Here is a 15,211-nt window from a genome sequence, read left to right as displayed (position 1 = left end):
TGGAGTTGCTGTGTCCAGCTGGGCTGGCCCAGCTGGTGGCTGGCCAAGGGGCCTTCAAGGCCTGACCTGAGCCGGACCCTCCTCAACAAGCCAGGCTTCCTGAGTGCCGTCCCTCGTGGTGCCCATGCTTCAGTGTCAGCCTGGAGCTCTCAGAGGGGCACCTGGATTCCCGTGGGCCTGTACAGGCCTGGGGAGCGGTCACCCACCAGTCCCCCCGCTGTCAGCCCCCACAAGACCCAGAGCAGGGATTAAGTCTCAGCCTGGCCATGGGGCTGGCTCGTTGGGCACCCACAGCTCTGGTGCAGGGGGTGGTCATGCCACAGCTGAACCTGAGCTGCAGGATGCCAGGGCCTTGGAGCCCTTGTGGTCCTGCCAACCAGGGGCTGAGCCCCTCCCAAAATGAGAGGTGGGGTAGGTGGGCCAGGTTGGGGCTCAGCCTGGGACACCCAGCACCCCGTCCCAGTGAGGGGAGAAGCCTGGCAGGCGGGCTGGGAAGTCCCTCCTGTCTGTCCTCCTGCCCTGGTCTGCCTGGTGGAGCCCCACAGTGCATACACGGGTGCTCCTGCCTGCCCAGCTCTGTGCTGTGGTACCCACAGAATGACCGCAGCTGTCACCATGCCTGACCACCGCATTGGGTCCTTGTGTGCCTGATGTCCCCACACAGGGACACAGTATGTCCGTGTCCATGCTCCTGGGCACACAGACCAGGAGGCCCGAGATGCACCTGTACACGCAGGCACCAGCAAACACGACGGACTCAGATGCAGGCGCGCAGCACGACCCCTGGGGCGCAGAGACTGCAGAGCAGAGCCCTGGTGGGCAGGGAGGAGCATGAGCTGGGCCGCTGCCAGCTGTGAGCTCAGCCTTCGCTGTGGGGGAAGGGAGTAGGTGCCTGTTGTGCCCGAGGTCCCCAAGGGCTGACACGGTGCATCACCTGGCACAGCCTGGGCCTCCCCCACAGGACTGCCCAGCGGGCGTCACTGTGGGAGTGGGGCGGGGCGGGGCAGTCCCATGCCACCTGCCAGACCGGCGTGGAGGTGAGCGGGGACCCCGGCATCCCCCCCTGCACCGTCTCTGCACCCGGGCGCTCAGCAGCAGCAGCTGATGCACTTGGCGGGCTGGGATTGCGTCTGGAGCACCTGGTCCGCAACTCCCTGCCCGGAGCAGCCACCCCACGGCCCGGCAGCACCTCCCCCGCCGCACCCAGGGTTTCTGCTCAGGTGAGAAGGGCAGGTGGGAGCCACCACCAGCCCACCGCAGGGCCAGTCCCAAGCCGCTGCATTTGCCTCTGCGTGGGGCAGCCTCCATGTCTCCCTCTTGGGCCACAGTCAGGAGGCCCAGAGGTGCCCAAAAGCCATCAGGCTGGTTCCAGGAGGAGGCAGTGGCCCGCAGCAGTACCGAGACCCTGACTCCTCAGGCCTTGCAGCTTCCATTTCCAGCGCGGCTGAGCCTACCCCAGCTGCCACTGGGGGCCAGATTTCAGCAACAGAGCCGGACATCTGGGGTTCAAAGAGGGAAACGGAGCTGCCAGGGCCGCTGGGTGTGGGGATGAAGCCGGGGTGCACGAGGCTGCCTGAGGCACTCGCTGTTGGTTGGAGACGCAGCAACCCGTGGGTCCCCCAGGCCCCTACCTGTGATAAGAAAGGCCCAGGGTTTCGCCGGCTCCTGGTCCCTCTGCTGCACTTTACTGTTTGTGAGATCCTTCCCCCTTGAAGGTGGGAGAGCCGCAGCTCTGGCCCCGCCGCCCCGGGTGAGCCTGGACTGCACCCTCCCTCTCCACACCCCAGGGGGTGGGAGGCAGTGTGGGGCCAGCCTGTGTGTCTCACCTGTGTCTCGCCTGTGTCACGCTTCTCCAGCTAGTCCTGGACTCACTGCCCGTGGCCCCAGCACCTTCCTGCCCTGGGACGTCTCAGCCAGGATGACCAGCGCACGCTGCCGCACAGACATGCGCCCCAGAGTGGGTGAGACGAGACCTCCATGCAGAAGGGGGGCCTCCAGAGTGCCAGGCCCACGTGGCAAAACCATCCCACAGATGTGGGAGTGCCCAGGGCCCTGGCCACCCCATTTTCCTGAGCCAGAGTCTGTCCCAAGCCAAGGAAGGAGGAGGTGGGCCCTGCCCAGCAGCAGGCGGCCGGGGGGGGGGGCTGCCAGGACACGGTGAGCCCAGCCCACCCCAGCAGGCATGGGGGTCCTGGGAGGGTGAGGCAGGGCAGGCAAGCTTGGCTAGAAGGGGCCACTCCTGGCCCAGGCAGCTGGACGTGGCTTCTGGGGAAATGGTGGGGGTGGGGGTGAGTGGAGACACCGTTCTCTTGGGCAGCCCGGGCACAGGCAGGGCCAGGCTCTAAGGCCAGGGTGGGGAGGGACCCTGGCCATGCCCAGGGCTGCCCAGTGCCTCACCCTCCCTGAGAGGGGTGGGCCAGGCCCCAGCAGCCCAGGAGGCCGTGGCAGATCTGTGTGGGCTGTGGCGATTCCTGCTTTACGCCTGCTGGAGAAGAGACTTCACCACATGGTCTCCCCAGGGCCAGCAAGAAAGGGGGCTCCCCTGCACCCAAACCCCCTTCCTGGGCTGGGTTTCCAAAGCAGGAACATGGGCTGGGCCCCCAGTTCCTGCGAGGAGGCCCTGCTGTGACCCCCACTGCAGAACTGAGCAGCTGGGGCCCTCGAAGGCGGCTTCTGCCCCCATACCTCCTCTGTCTTGGGGGTCTCAGGGCTCCACTGTGAGGACACAGAGCCACGGGGCATCTGGCTAGAGGGAGAAGGCGCTCACACATATACCTGCCATCTCACACGTGTGCAACACGGGTGCACATGTGCACACACCGCCAGACTCATGCACACAACTGTCATCTACCCGTGCACACCGTCACTTACCCGTGCACACTGTCACCTACACATGCAGTCACCTACCCTGCACACTGTCACCTACCCGTGCACACTGTCACCTACCTGTGCACACTGTCACCTACACATGCACAGTCACCTACCCTGCACACTGTCACCTACCCGTGCACACTGTCACCTACCTGTGCATACTTGCATGCATCCGCAGCCTCACGCTTGTGCTACCCGTGCACACTGTCACCTATCCATGCACACCGTCACCTACCCGTGCACACTGTCACCTATCCATGCACACCGTCACCTACCCGTGCACACTGTCATCTACACATGCACACCGTCACCTACCCGTGCACACTGTCACCTATCCGTGCACACTGTCATCTACACATGCACAGTCACCTACATGTGCACACCGTCACCTACCTGTGCATGCTTGCATGCGTCCACAGCCTCACGCTTGTGCTACCCGTGCACACGGTCACCTATCCATGCACACCATCACCTACCCGTGCACACTGTCACCTATCCGTGCACACTGTCATCTACACATGCACAGTCACCTACATGTGCACACCATCACCTACCCTGCACACCGTCACCTACCCATGCACACCATCACCCACGTGTGCACACTGTCACCTGTGCGTGCTTGCACGCGTCCACAGCCTCACACCTGTGCTACCCGTGCACACTGTCACCTACACGTGCACACTGTCACCTACACGTGCACACTGTCACCTACACGTGCGTGCCTACACACGTCCACAGCCTCATGCCTGTGCATACACCACCAGACACGCCCCGCGCTCAGGCCCAGGCTGTGCACAGGTGGCCAGTGCTGTGGGGCTCCAGAAGTTCCTCTGTGTTCTCTGGTCTCAAGGAGGCCCCCATGGTGGGGGTCGCAGGTCCACCCTGGCACCCGGATGCCCGGTCCTTGCTCCCACCGGGACCCTCACGCCCCGCCTTATTCCAGGTGCCCTGCAGAGCTCGGGCCTCACCCTCCTCCTGTCCCTCACCGCCCACTGCTCCGGGCCCCAGGCCAAGGGTCTTTCCCCAGGAGGGCTGGACGCCAGTGGGGCCAACCTGTGGGCCAGGTGAGTGCAGCCGACTTGCAGTGGGGTCTGCTTCTCGGTTGGGCTGGGGGAGGGGTCTGACTAGGGGATGGGGAGGGGTCTGGGGGTGGCCGCCGGCAGTCTGCTGCTGAGGTTGTCATCTCCTGCTCCACCCTGGGGGGCCCTGAGATGACTCAGTGTCCAGCTTTGGACCTACACGACCGGGTGTGGGTCCCTCGGCCACCGCCGAGGCCTCGACCATCAGGCCCAGCCACGTCTGCCCACCCCAGAGAACACTCTGTGGTTTCCCCGCACTGCCTGGAGCCTCGTGCTGGGCTCCGCCCTCCTCCCCGAACTTCAGAGTTGGTGACAGTGACAGGCTGGTCCATTGACTAACCAGGGCGTCTGTGAGGCAGGGCTGGGGTCCTGAGTGGCACAAAGCCCGCTCTGTGTTCGACTGGATTAGAGTCACACCATAAGGAAGGCTGCGGAGACGGCTTCCCCAGGGCTGCCCAACAGGTGCCGAAGCCTTGGGTGGGGGTGCCTCTTCCTCAGGTGCCTCAGGAGCCAGCAGGGGTGGTCAGGGAGCAGCTGGAACCCGGCCTCAGGAGGAAGCGCTGCCCCAGGGTCTGGGTAGGGGCCACACCTGAGGCCCTGCATGCAGCCGAGAGCCTGGCCCCACAGGGTGCTCTGGAGAGAATGAATGAATAAGTGAATGAGTGAAAATGAGGGAATGAGTGAATGAGTGAGTGAAAATGAGTGAATAAATGAGTGAATGAGAGAGTGAATGAATGAGTGAAAATGAGTGACTGAGTAAAGAGTGAGTGAATGAGTGAGTGAATCAGTGACTGAGTGAATGAGTGAAAATGAGTGAGTGAATGAGTGAGTGAATGAGTGAAAATGAGTGAGTGAAAATGAGTGAGTGAGTGAATGAATGAATGAATGACTGAAAATGAGTGAGTGAATGAGTGAAAAATGAGTGAATGAGTGAATTAGTGAAAATGAGTGAATGAGTGAAAACAAGTGAGTGAATGAGTCAGTGAAGCAGGGTTTTGCCTGTCGGGGGCACCACCTCCTGCTCTCCCTACCTCAGTGCTGGGGGGCAGTGGAGTCGGACCTTGGTCCTGCAGGCTGCGTGCAGCCCGTGCCCTTCTGCTGGGCAGCCGCGCTCAACTGCTTCCACCCCTCCCGGACCCTCCCTGCCACTGTCTCCTCCTCTCTGCCCAGTGCCAACTGCTCCCTGCTGCAAGGCTTCTGGTGCCAGCCGGCCGGTCAGCTGCCCCGGGACCAGCTCTCAGCCCTAATCCAGAGGCTGGCCTTGCTGCAGGTCCCCCTCCAGGCCTGGCAGGTGAGCGGGGAAGGAGTGTGGGTGGGTGGGTGGGCCAGGCGCTGAGGGACGGGCCTGGATAGGGAAGGGCACATGGGCACAGGTGTGAGAGGTGAGGGATGGCTAAGTGAGAGCTGGGGCAGGACCCAGGGTGACCACAGTCGGGATGGGGTGTGCAGCCCCCCCAGGACGGGAGGGTCCACCCAGGAGGTGGGGTGACTTTCGGGTGCAGCCCACGCTTATCCACTTCCAGGACTTTTCAGCCAACTTCCCTGCAGATGCTCCACCCTGTGTCCGCAGTGAGGGCGAGGGTTCACCCTCCCCTCCCCACCCACCGCTGTGGGGAATGGTGCCCGACTTGGGGTACATACTCCGGGCCCCGAGAGTGGATTTTACAGCCCACTGGCCTCTCCGTGCATAGGCTGCAGGATCCTGGCCTGTGAGGAGCCGTCCAGGAAAAGGGAAAGGCAGAAAGACCTCCATTCCTTCCCGGGAAAACCAGACAGTGAAATAGTTCAGAGGATTATCTGAGCAACATGAGTGACCCTGGCCCGAGGAAAGTCTCAAGAGGTGTGAGTGCACCTGAGGCCGGCAGGCTGCGGTTCGGTTTTCTAGGCATCAAGGACAGGCACACCTGACAGGCAAAGAGGCAGAGAACACAGGGTAGGCAGACATCAACCCGTTCTCCCTGAAAAGGCAAGATATCTCGAATTGGGGGCTTCTAAGTCACAGGTGGATTCAGAGACTCTTTCCTTTGTAACCGGTTAAAGGAATAAAGCCCTGTGTAAAGCATGGACTCAGCAAATAGGAATGCTTTCAACTCAGACAAGCAGGCCACAGGAGGGAAGCAGGGAGGGCCAGCGGGCACTGCCTCCCCTCTGCCTGGCACGGCCGTAGGTCTCGTTTATAATTTGGTATCTTACTGCCATGGAGTCTGTTTTTTCTCTCTTATGTATTTATTTTTGAGACAGAGTCTCACTCTGTCACCTAGGCTGGAGTGCAGTGGCACCATCTCAGCTCACTGCAACCTCTGCCTTCTGGATTCAAACAATTCTCCTGCCTCAGCCTCTCCCAGGTAGCTGGGATTGTAGGCACGTGACACCATGCCCGGCTAATTTTTGTATTTTTAATACAGACGAGGTTTCACCACATTGCCCAAGCTGGTCTCAAACTCCTGGCCTCGAGTGATCGCCGGTCTCGGCCTGCCAAAGTGCTGGGATTACAGTCATGAGCCACTGCACCTGGCCATTCTCTTTTTTAAAACATTTAAAATTTTATTATGATTATTATTTTTTGAGATAAGATCACACTCTATTGTCCAGGCTGGAGTGCTGTGGCACCATCACAGCTTATTGCAACCTCAGCCTCCTGGATTCAAGCCATCCTCCTACCTCAACCTCCCCAGTAGCTGGGACAGTTGTTGTTTTTTGAGATGGAGTCTCTCTCTGTCACCCAGGCCGGAGTGTAATGGTGTGATCTCAGCTCACTGCAACCTCTGCCTGCTGGGTTCAAGCAATTCTCCTGCCTCAGCCTCCCAAGTAGCTGAGACTACTGGTGCCCGCCACCACGCCCGGCTAATATTTTTTTTTTTTGAGACGGAGTCTCGCTGTGTCGCCCAGGCTGGAGTGCAGTGGCGCAATCTCCACTCACTGCAAGTTCCACCTCCCGGGTTCACGCCATTCTCCTGCCTCAGCCTCCCTGGAAGCTGGGGCTACAGGCGCCCACCACCACACCTGGCTAATTTTTTTGTATTTTTAGTAGAGACGGGGTTTCACCGTGTTCGCCAGGATGGTCTCCATCTCCTGACCTCATGATCCGCCCGCCTCGGCCTCCCAAAGTGCTGGGATTACAGGCGTGAGCCACTGCGCCCGGCCTATTTTTGTATTTTTACTAGAGACAAGGTTTCACCATGTTGGCCAGGCTGGTCTCAAACTGGCCTCAGGTTATCTGCCCGCCTCACCCTCCCAAACTGCTGGGATTATAGTCGTGAGCCATGGTGCCCAGCCTAACTTTTAAATTCTTTTTAGAGACAGGGGGTCTCACTATGTTGGCCAGGCTGGTCTCAGACTCCTGAGCTCAAGTAATCAGCCGTCCTCAGCCTCCCAAAGTGCTGGTATTACAGGCGTATTGCACCACACCTGGCCAGCTTTTTGCCTTTCTTTTGATAATCAAAGAGGCTGAACATTCTGTTCCAGCTCACAGGCATTCTGGGTGTTTGTGAGTCAGGGTTTTTCTTCCCCTCCCTCTCAGCCAGGAGGACCTTGCCCTGCAGGAGGCTGGCAGCCCATGCTCCATTCCCCGGGGCTCCTTTCAGGCTGCAGGAGGGTCCCCAAGCCCCCACCCTGGGTGGGCTCTTCCTCAGGGATGAGACCCTGGTGGGGGCTGCACAAAACTCTGGGGCCGTCCTTGTCTGCCTCGAAACCCCTCCTCATATGCACAGGATGTCCCAGGTGCTTGGTTGACATAAAATCGGGCAGGCCGGGCGCGGTGGCTCAAGCCTGTAATCCCAGCACTTTGGGAGGCCGAGACGGGCGGATCACGAGGTCAGGAGATCAAGACCATCCTGGCTAACCCGGTGAAACCCCGTCTCTACTAAAAAAATACAAAAATCTAGCCGGGCGAGGTGGCGGGCGCCTGTAGTCCCAGCTACTCGGGAGTCTTGAGGCAGGACAATGGCGTGAACCCGGGAGGCGGAGCTTGCAGTGAGCTGAGATCCGGCCACTACACTCCAGCCTGGGCGACAGAGCGAGACTCCGCCTCAAAAAAAAAAAAAAAAAATCGGGCAAAGGGCCCTCTGAGGAATGGGCTAAAAACCCTTGAAATGACCTCAAAGACCAGGTCTAGACAAGCCTAGGTGGGGGGTGGCTGAGGCTGGGCAGCGTCCTGCATAGGCTGAGAGGAGTGAGCAGAGCCTCAGGGAGCACGGAGGGGCGGAGGCTGGGCCTGGCAGAGCCCTAGTGCCAGGAGGAGATTGTCAGTGGAGCCGAGGGGCACCACCCAGGGTCCACTTGGGAAGCTGCCAAGGGGCTGCACTGGAGGAGACCCCCAACCCCGGCGTTGTGGAGCCTATTCCTTGGTGAGGATAGGCAATCATCCACACCCGCCCAGCATCCAGACACTTCAGCACTCCGCCAGTGAGGAGGCGGCACAGGGGCCTGGCGGCCGGGGAGGCAGCGGAGGGGCCTGGCGGTCGGGGAGGCAGCTTCGGGGCTGGGGGCGGCCGTTTGGAGGCCTGTTCTGCTGTGCGGGGTTCCCCTCCAGGCGGAGGGGTGGGCACAGGTGGCCACGGGGAGGACCCGACGTGGGAAATGGGGCCCAAGAAGTGGGTGGGGACTGGGTCCTGAGGCCCGCGCAGAGGGGAAGGGCGCCCACGGGCTGCCATAGCGAGTCCAGAGTGGACGAGGGAGTGACCAGCGCCCTCCTGCCCAGCTCAGCTGCTTGGCCAACCTGGCATCACGGTGCGGCCTCCAGGACGACTTCACGCTCCACCCGCCCAACCTGCTGCTCTTCTACAAGTGAGTGTCCCTCCCTGCCCAGCCACAGGAGTCCTAGGGGCCCTCAATGCCCCAGGGGCATCTCAGGGCTGCTGGGAGTTCCGGCCCCGCCCCCCGTCAGTCTGACAGCCTCACACTCACCTGCAGCCTGAGCCAGGTGCGGGAAGCTGACTGCCGGGCCTTCATCCGCCGCGCCGCCCAGGGGGACGTGGAGCTGCTGAGCCATCTTCCCGACCAGAGGGTCGCCCTGCAGCGTGTGGCTGTGGGCTGCCTGGTGGGCGCTGGGCAGGGTGGGCTGAGGCGTGTGGGGGGCGGCTGTGACCTGCCTGGTGGGCACCTGGGCGGGACGGGCCCGGTGCATTGGAGGCGGCCTCCTGCTGGGTGCCGACCTGCTGGCCCTGCAGGGGGGAGCCCGCCCACAGCTCAGCGCCTCCAACCTGCCGCTGCTCGGGGCCCTGGTGTGTGACATGGACGGGTCCAGCATCAGTGCTGCGGACCCCCACGTGCTGGAGAACCTGCAGCGCTGCCCCCGGCTGACCACCGCCCAGCGCATCGCCCTCAACTCACTGCTGGCCAGTGGGAAGACCTCGCTCGGGTGCGTGGGGTCACGGGGCCAGGCGAGGAGGCGGGGATGAGACGGGAGGCAGCCTGGGGTTGGCCCAAGAGGTCACTGATGTCCACAGCCCACTAACATCTGACCTCTGGCCTCAACCTCACTGGGTCCTGCAGCCAAGGGGGCAGAGCGTTGGGTTGCTGCCCCACTAGCTGTGGGGGGGGTGTGCCTCCCGTGGGTGCCAGTCAGGGGTCTGGGTGGTCAAGCACCTACTGAGTGCTCCTCCTGCCTGCTGGGTGTCCATGGAGGGGCAGGGGCTCCGGGGGCGGGGGCCTGCCCTGGACCCAACACAGCACCCCTTTCTGTGCACCAGGCCCCCTGGCTCCTGGACACTGCAGGGGCTGCAGGCCCTGGGTTCCCTGGCCACATACATCAGCCCTCACCTGTGGGCACAGGTGCAGGAGGTAGGAGGGGGCCCCAGGGTGGGCACAAGCGAGCCTTGCCCGGGCCACCAACCTCAGCCCACACCTGCCCTGCCAGGCCGTGGGCCTGGGCTTCTTCAGCAGCATGGTGGCGGCATGCCGGGCAGGGAGGCTCAGCCAGCACCAGGCCAGGCGCTTCGTCACCAGCTTCCTGGAATCCAAGACCAAAGCGGTGTCCTCCAGGCCCAGGCTCAGCACAGGTCAGTATGGCCACTGTGGTCTGGGACGCTGCACCTCCCCAGTCCGGCTCCTCCCTCGGGCCTGGCTGACTTCAGAGAAGTCGTTTGGCCAAGTTCTTGGTTAGAACTCTGGGAAAGCCAAGGTCTGACCAAGGTCAGAAGTGGATGGGAAGGGGTCAAAGAGGGGGCCTGGGCCGGGCACGGTGGCTCACACCTGTAATCCCAGCACTTTCAGAGGCCGAGGCAGGCAAATCACTTGAGGTCCAGAGTTTGAGACCAGCCTGGCCAACGTGAGGAAACCCCGTCTCTACTAAAAACACAAAAATTAGCCGGGCGTGGTGGTGCATGCCTATAATCCCAGCTACTTGGGAGGCTGAGGAGGGAGAATCGCTTGAACCCAGGAGGTGGAGGTTGCAGTGAGCAGAGATCATGCCACTGCACTCAGCCTGGGCGACAGAGTGAGAGTCCACCTAAAAAAAAAAAAAAAATCCGGGCACAGTGGCTCAGGCCTGTAATCCCAGCACCTTGGGAGGCCAAGGCAAGAGGATTCACTTAAGGTCAGGAGTTCAAGACCAGCCCGGCCAACACGGCGAAACCCCATCTCTACTAGAAATACAAAAATTAGCCAGTGTGGTGGCACACGCCTGTAATCCCAGCTACACGGGAGGCTGAGGCAGGAGAATCGCTTGAACCAGGGAGGCAGAGGTTGCAGTGAGCCAAGATCAATGCCACTACTCTCCAGCCTTTGATGCCCTGCTGCTAGGCAACAAGACTCTGTCTCAAAAAAAAAAAAAAAGCGGGGGGGCGCCCTGGAGCCGGCAGTGGTGGTTGGCCCAGGCCCCGGTTACCAGCCTGGGCCACACACACCCCCAGGGAGATCCTGTGTCCGAGGCAACATCACGGCCGCCACACTGCGGGACAACCTCTTCCTGGTGCACTATGACTGTGCACAGCTTGAGTCCTGCCTGGATGGCCACGTCCTCAGAACCAACCTGGAACCCCTGCTACAGCACCCGCTGCCCACTGAGTGCCAGCGCGTGGTCAAGGCCAAGCTCACGCAGGTGCACGGCTGGGCGGGGGTGATGGGGAGGCCCGGCAGGCGCAGCACCTCTGCTGACCCTGCCCGGCCCTGCCCACCTGCTCAGATCTACCCACAAGGCCTCCCGGAGGATCAGCTGCGGCTCATCACCTCGCTGGTCTACCTCTACTCCTGCACCGAGATCGGCCAGTGGAGCATCACCTCCCGGGGCACGGTTGTGGCTCTGCTGGCCTCTGATGTGGCCCTGGAGAACCAGACAGAGGTGAGGGCACCTGCGCGGGCGGGCAGGTGGGTGATCCCAAGCTCCAGCCCGCCCCACCGACCCTGGCTGTGCCCCAGGCTGTGCTGCAGAAGTTTCTGGAGCACAATGGCACAGTCTCCGGCGCCCTGCTGCTGGCCGTCGGGGGCACCCGCCTGTGCTGGATGAGTCCTCAGCAGATCCAGACCATCCATCCCCAGGAGCTCCGGTGAGCCAACACCCCCCCACTCAGAGGCAGCTCCCGCCTCAGCCCAGGGGGACCACGAGGGGAAACTGAGGGCAAGGAGGGCAGCTCAGCCAGGCTATCGGGTGCATTAGTCCTACGGCTGCCCTGGCTGGACTCTAGCTTTGAGCAAAGGACACAAACTGGGTGACTTTATTTATTTATTTATTTTTATTTTTATTTTTTTGAGATGCAGTCTTGCTCTGTCTCCCAAGCTGGAGTGCAGCGGCGCCATCTCGGCTCACTGCAAACTCCGCCTCCCGGGTTCACGCAATTCTCCTGCCTCAGCCTCCCAAGTAGCTGGGACTATAGGCACCCGCCACCACGCCCGGCTAATTTTTTGTATTTTTAATAGAGACGGGGTTTCACCTTGTTAGCCAGGATAGTCTCCATCTCCTGACCTTGTGATCAAGGCCTCCCAAAGTGCTGGGATTACAGGCATGAGCCACCGTGCCCGGCCTATTTATTTATTTTTTGAGACAGAGACTCACTGTGTCACCCAGGCTGGAGTACAGTGGTGTAATCTCGGCTCACTGCAACCTCTGTCCCCTGGGCTCAAGTGAGCCTCCCACCTCAGTCTCCCGAGTAACTGGGATTATAGGCGCCCGCCACTATGTCCAGCTAATTTTTGTACTTTTAGTAGAGATGGGGTTTCACCATGTTGGCCAGGCTGGTCTTGAACTCCTGACCTCAAGCGATTCACCCTCCTCAGCCTCCCAAGGTGCTGGGATAACAGATGTGAGCCATTGCACCCAGCCAAATTGGGTAATTTTAAAGAGAAATATATTCTCTCAGTTCTGGAGGCCAGAGGTCTGAAACCAGGGTGCTGGTGGTCCCCGCCCCCTCTGAACCTTGCAGGGAGGACCCTTCCTGTGTCCTCCAGCTTCTGGTGTTGCTGACAAGGTTTGGCGCCCCTGGGCTTATGGACACATCAACCCCATCTCTGCCTCCATTCTCACACTGCGCTCTTCGTCTGTGTCCACATTTCCTATTCTTTTTTTTAAGCGACGGGGTCTCACTGTGTTGCCCAGGCTGGTCTTGGACTCCCGGGCTCAAGTGATCCTTCTGCCTCAGTCTCCTGAAGTGCTGGGATTTACAGGTGTGAGCCACCGCGCCCAGCCCTCAGATTTCCTTTTTTTTTTTTTTTTTTTTTTTGTTCGTTTATTTGTTTTTGAGACTCTGCCGCCCAGGCTGGAGTGTGGTGGCGTGATCTCAGCTCACTGCAACCTCCATCTTGTCTCCTGGGTTCAAGCAGTTCTCGTGCCTCAGCCTCCGGAGTAGCTGGGATTACAGGCACCCGCCACCACGCCCAGCTAATTTTTGTATTTTTAGTAGAGACCGGTCTTCACCATGTTGGCCAGGCTGGTCTTGATCTTCTGACCTCGTGATCCACCCACCCAGGCCTCCCAAAGTGCTGGGATTACAGGCGAGAGCACTGCACCTGGCCCTCAGCTTTCCCTGTCCTTAGAAGGACCCCAGTCACTGAGTTAGGGCCCACCTGATCCAGTCTGACCTTATCCCATCTGCAATGACCCTATTTCCCAACAAGGTCACATTCTGAGGTTCTGGGTGGATGTGCATTTGGGGGAACCCTGTTCACCCCAGGACAGAGGGCGAGAGGAAAGCTGTGGCTCACGAAGGGAGGGCCATGCCCAGCCGTTGGAAGTGTTGGGGGCTGGTGGCCAACTCCTCAGCCTCCCGCCTCCCCCAGGCTGGCTGGGGCCCTGGACGTCTCTTCCTGCCCCCAGAGCCGGAAGGACGTGCTCTACGCCAAGGCCCATGAGGCCTTCAGCAGCAGCAGCAGGACCCCGGCTGCCTACTACCACTTCATGCGCCCCTACCTCGGTGAGCCCTGTCCCCCTCACCCCCATCCCCCCATCGGTTCCCCCAGTGGAGCCCCGCCCCCTCACCCGTCCCCCTGGGTGGCTCCCCACCCCCGTGGAGCCCCACCCTCTCACCCGTCCCCTCAGCGGTTCCCCGGGTGGAGTCCCGCCCCCTCATGCCATCCCCCCGGTGGCTCCCCGCCCAGTGGAGCCCCACCCCCTGTCCCCTGTCCCCTGCAGGTGGCTCCCCCGTGGAGCCCCGCCCCTCACCCCCGTCCCCGCGGGCGACTCCCCGACCCTCCCCCGTGAAGCCGCCCCCTCACCCCCCCCCCCCCGTCCCCGCGGGCGGTTCCCCACCGCCCCCTCACCCCCGTCCCCCCAGGCGGTGCACCGGCGGAGGAGCTGCAGCACCTGGCCCAGGCCAACATCTCCATGGACATAGACACCTTCACCAGCCTGAACCCCCGCGTGCTGCAGGTGGGGCCGGGCTGCCCCGTGAGGGTGGGGGTACAGGGCTGGCCCAGGCGGGGGAGCCCCTAGGTCACAGGTCACAGCCAGCATACCCCCACTTTCCCACTCCAGGACGTTTCTGGGCCTCACTCCTGCCACTGCCCAGTCCTGGGTCTGGCCCTATCCTGTGGGTCTTCCCCTGGCCTGGAAGGTGGCCCCATGGCCCCTCTGCCCCGCCCCTCCCCGCAGAGGCTGGATGTCAGCAACGTGACTGCGCTGCTGGGCCACAACGTGGGAGAGCTGCAGAAGGCCCGCAGCCACCCCACCGTCAGGTCCTGGCTGTACAGCCTCAACAGCTCCGCCCTGGGCCAGCTGGGCCTGGACGCCAGCCCCGCCGGCCCCTCCAGCCCCGCCAGCCCCTCCAGCCCCGCCGGCCCAGCCCATGGCACCAGCGGGCCCCCCAGCACCACCCACCAAGCGCCCCATCTGGTCCACACCTCAGGCCTGCCTGGGAACGCTGCCCAGGCCTCCACCTCAGGTATGGCCCCCACACCCCTCCGGCTTGGCCCCCTCTGCCCAGAGCCCTCTCAGACCTGTTCCCCGCCTCGTGGCCACTCCCACAGTCTGTCCACCAGCTTTGTCCATTGCTTCCTGGGATGACGCTGGCCAACCCTGGCTTCACCCTTCATTGCCTACTGAGTGAGAGACGCAGCTGCCTCCCCTAAAACCCACTGACCAGCAGAAAGCGAGGGCAGGGGAAGCCTTGAGATCTTTGTTGGGTCCCAGAAGAGCAGCCGCAGACAGGTGTCCTCGCTGGCTGTCCCCACCCTCCCAAGCCAGAGGGAGGGGCTGCCCAGGCCTGTCTGGCTCCAGGGGCTGGATATGGGGGTAGCGTCCAGGGGACTGATGGTGTCCTCCCTGTTCCATCTACAGGCAGCCCGTGGGCCCCCCTGGGGTACCTGCCCCTGGCGGTGGCCCTGCCCTGTAGCCTCCTGTGGTTGCTGCACTGGGGGACCTGCACCCTGGCTTCTGTGGACAGTGCTGCCTCAGGGTGGTTGGGTTCACAGGGGTCAGGTGCAGGAAAAACAGGGCTGTTAGATTCAGCTGGACACCCACTTGGACTGAGGGGCCGGCTCTAGGCCAGGCCAACCTGCCCAAGCCCCACCTCCTAGGCTGCCCCACCCATCCCCGCCTCCAGGCCCTGCGAGCTGGACTGAGGACCAGGCCCTGAGGAGGTGCCTCCCACACAACCACAGGCCCAGGCGGGACACAGAAGACACTGCCCGGGCCCTGCAGAGGGCTAGGGCTGGGGCTGGAGCTGGGGCTGGGTCTGGGGTTTGGAACCACTGACTTCGTTGCTGGTCGTGAATAAAGTCCAAGGTCGTGGTCCCGCCTGTGTCGGTGCTCTGGGTCTGAGCAGGGAGGCCTGGGAATGTCCTAGCCAGGGCCCAGCCTGTGGGGATGGGGGCCCGGGAATGTCCTAGCCAGG

The 15,211-nt window shown here is 62.0% G+C and overlaps 1 protein-coding gene across 1 annotated transcript; it reads left to right on the top strand.

The window, feature by feature from the left end:
- Positions 1-181: 181 nt before the first annotated feature.
- On the top strand, positions 182-14,971 carry LOC103225672 (mesothelin-like protein). Its single transcript, XM_037990079.2, has 16 exons — positions 182-1,220; positions 1,857-1,961; positions 3,815-3,935; positions 5,121-5,241; positions 8,650-8,735; positions 8,862-8,988; positions 9,119-9,309; positions 9,641-9,731; positions 9,808-9,949; positions 10,802-10,989; positions 11,074-11,229; positions 11,307-11,434; positions 13,161-13,294; positions 13,655-13,749; positions 13,972-14,260; positions 14,656-14,971. The coding sequence occupies exons 2-16, from the start codon at positions 1,919-1,921 to the stop codon at positions 14,859-14,861; spliced, it is 2,118 nt and encodes a 705-aa protein (XP_037846007.1). The 5' UTR covers positions 182-1,220; positions 1,857-1,918; the 3' UTR covers positions 14,862-14,971.
- The last annotated feature ends 240 nt before the right edge of the window (positions 14,972-15,211 follow it).

Source organism: Chlorocebus sabaeus, chromosome 5 (genome assembly GCF_047675955.1).
Source record: "Chlorocebus sabaeus isolate Y175 chromosome 5, mChlSab1.0.hap1, whole genome shotgun sequence".
NCBI classification, from domain to species: Eukaryota; Metazoa; Chordata; class Mammalia; order Primates; family Cercopithecidae; genus Chlorocebus; species Chlorocebus sabaeus.
The sequence above is the reverse complement of the archived record's forward strand: the minus strand, read 5'-3'. Positions and strand labels throughout refer to the sequence as shown.

Excerpts from the sequence above, each read along its gene's own strand:
- LOC103225672 (XM_037990079.2), top strand. The coding sequence starts at position 1,919 with ATGACCAGCGCACGCTGCCGCACAGACATGCGCCCCAGAGTGG. Across the intron at positions 8,989-9,118 it reads GTGTGGCTGTGGGCTGCCTG|GGGGGAGCCCGCCCACAGCT; the intron begins GTGGGCGCTGGG and ends CTGGCCCTGCAG. Across the intron at positions 13,295-13,654 it reads CTTCATGCGCCCCTACCTCG|GCGGTGCACCGGCGGAGGAG; the intron begins GTGAGCCCTGTC and ends CCGTCCCCCCAG.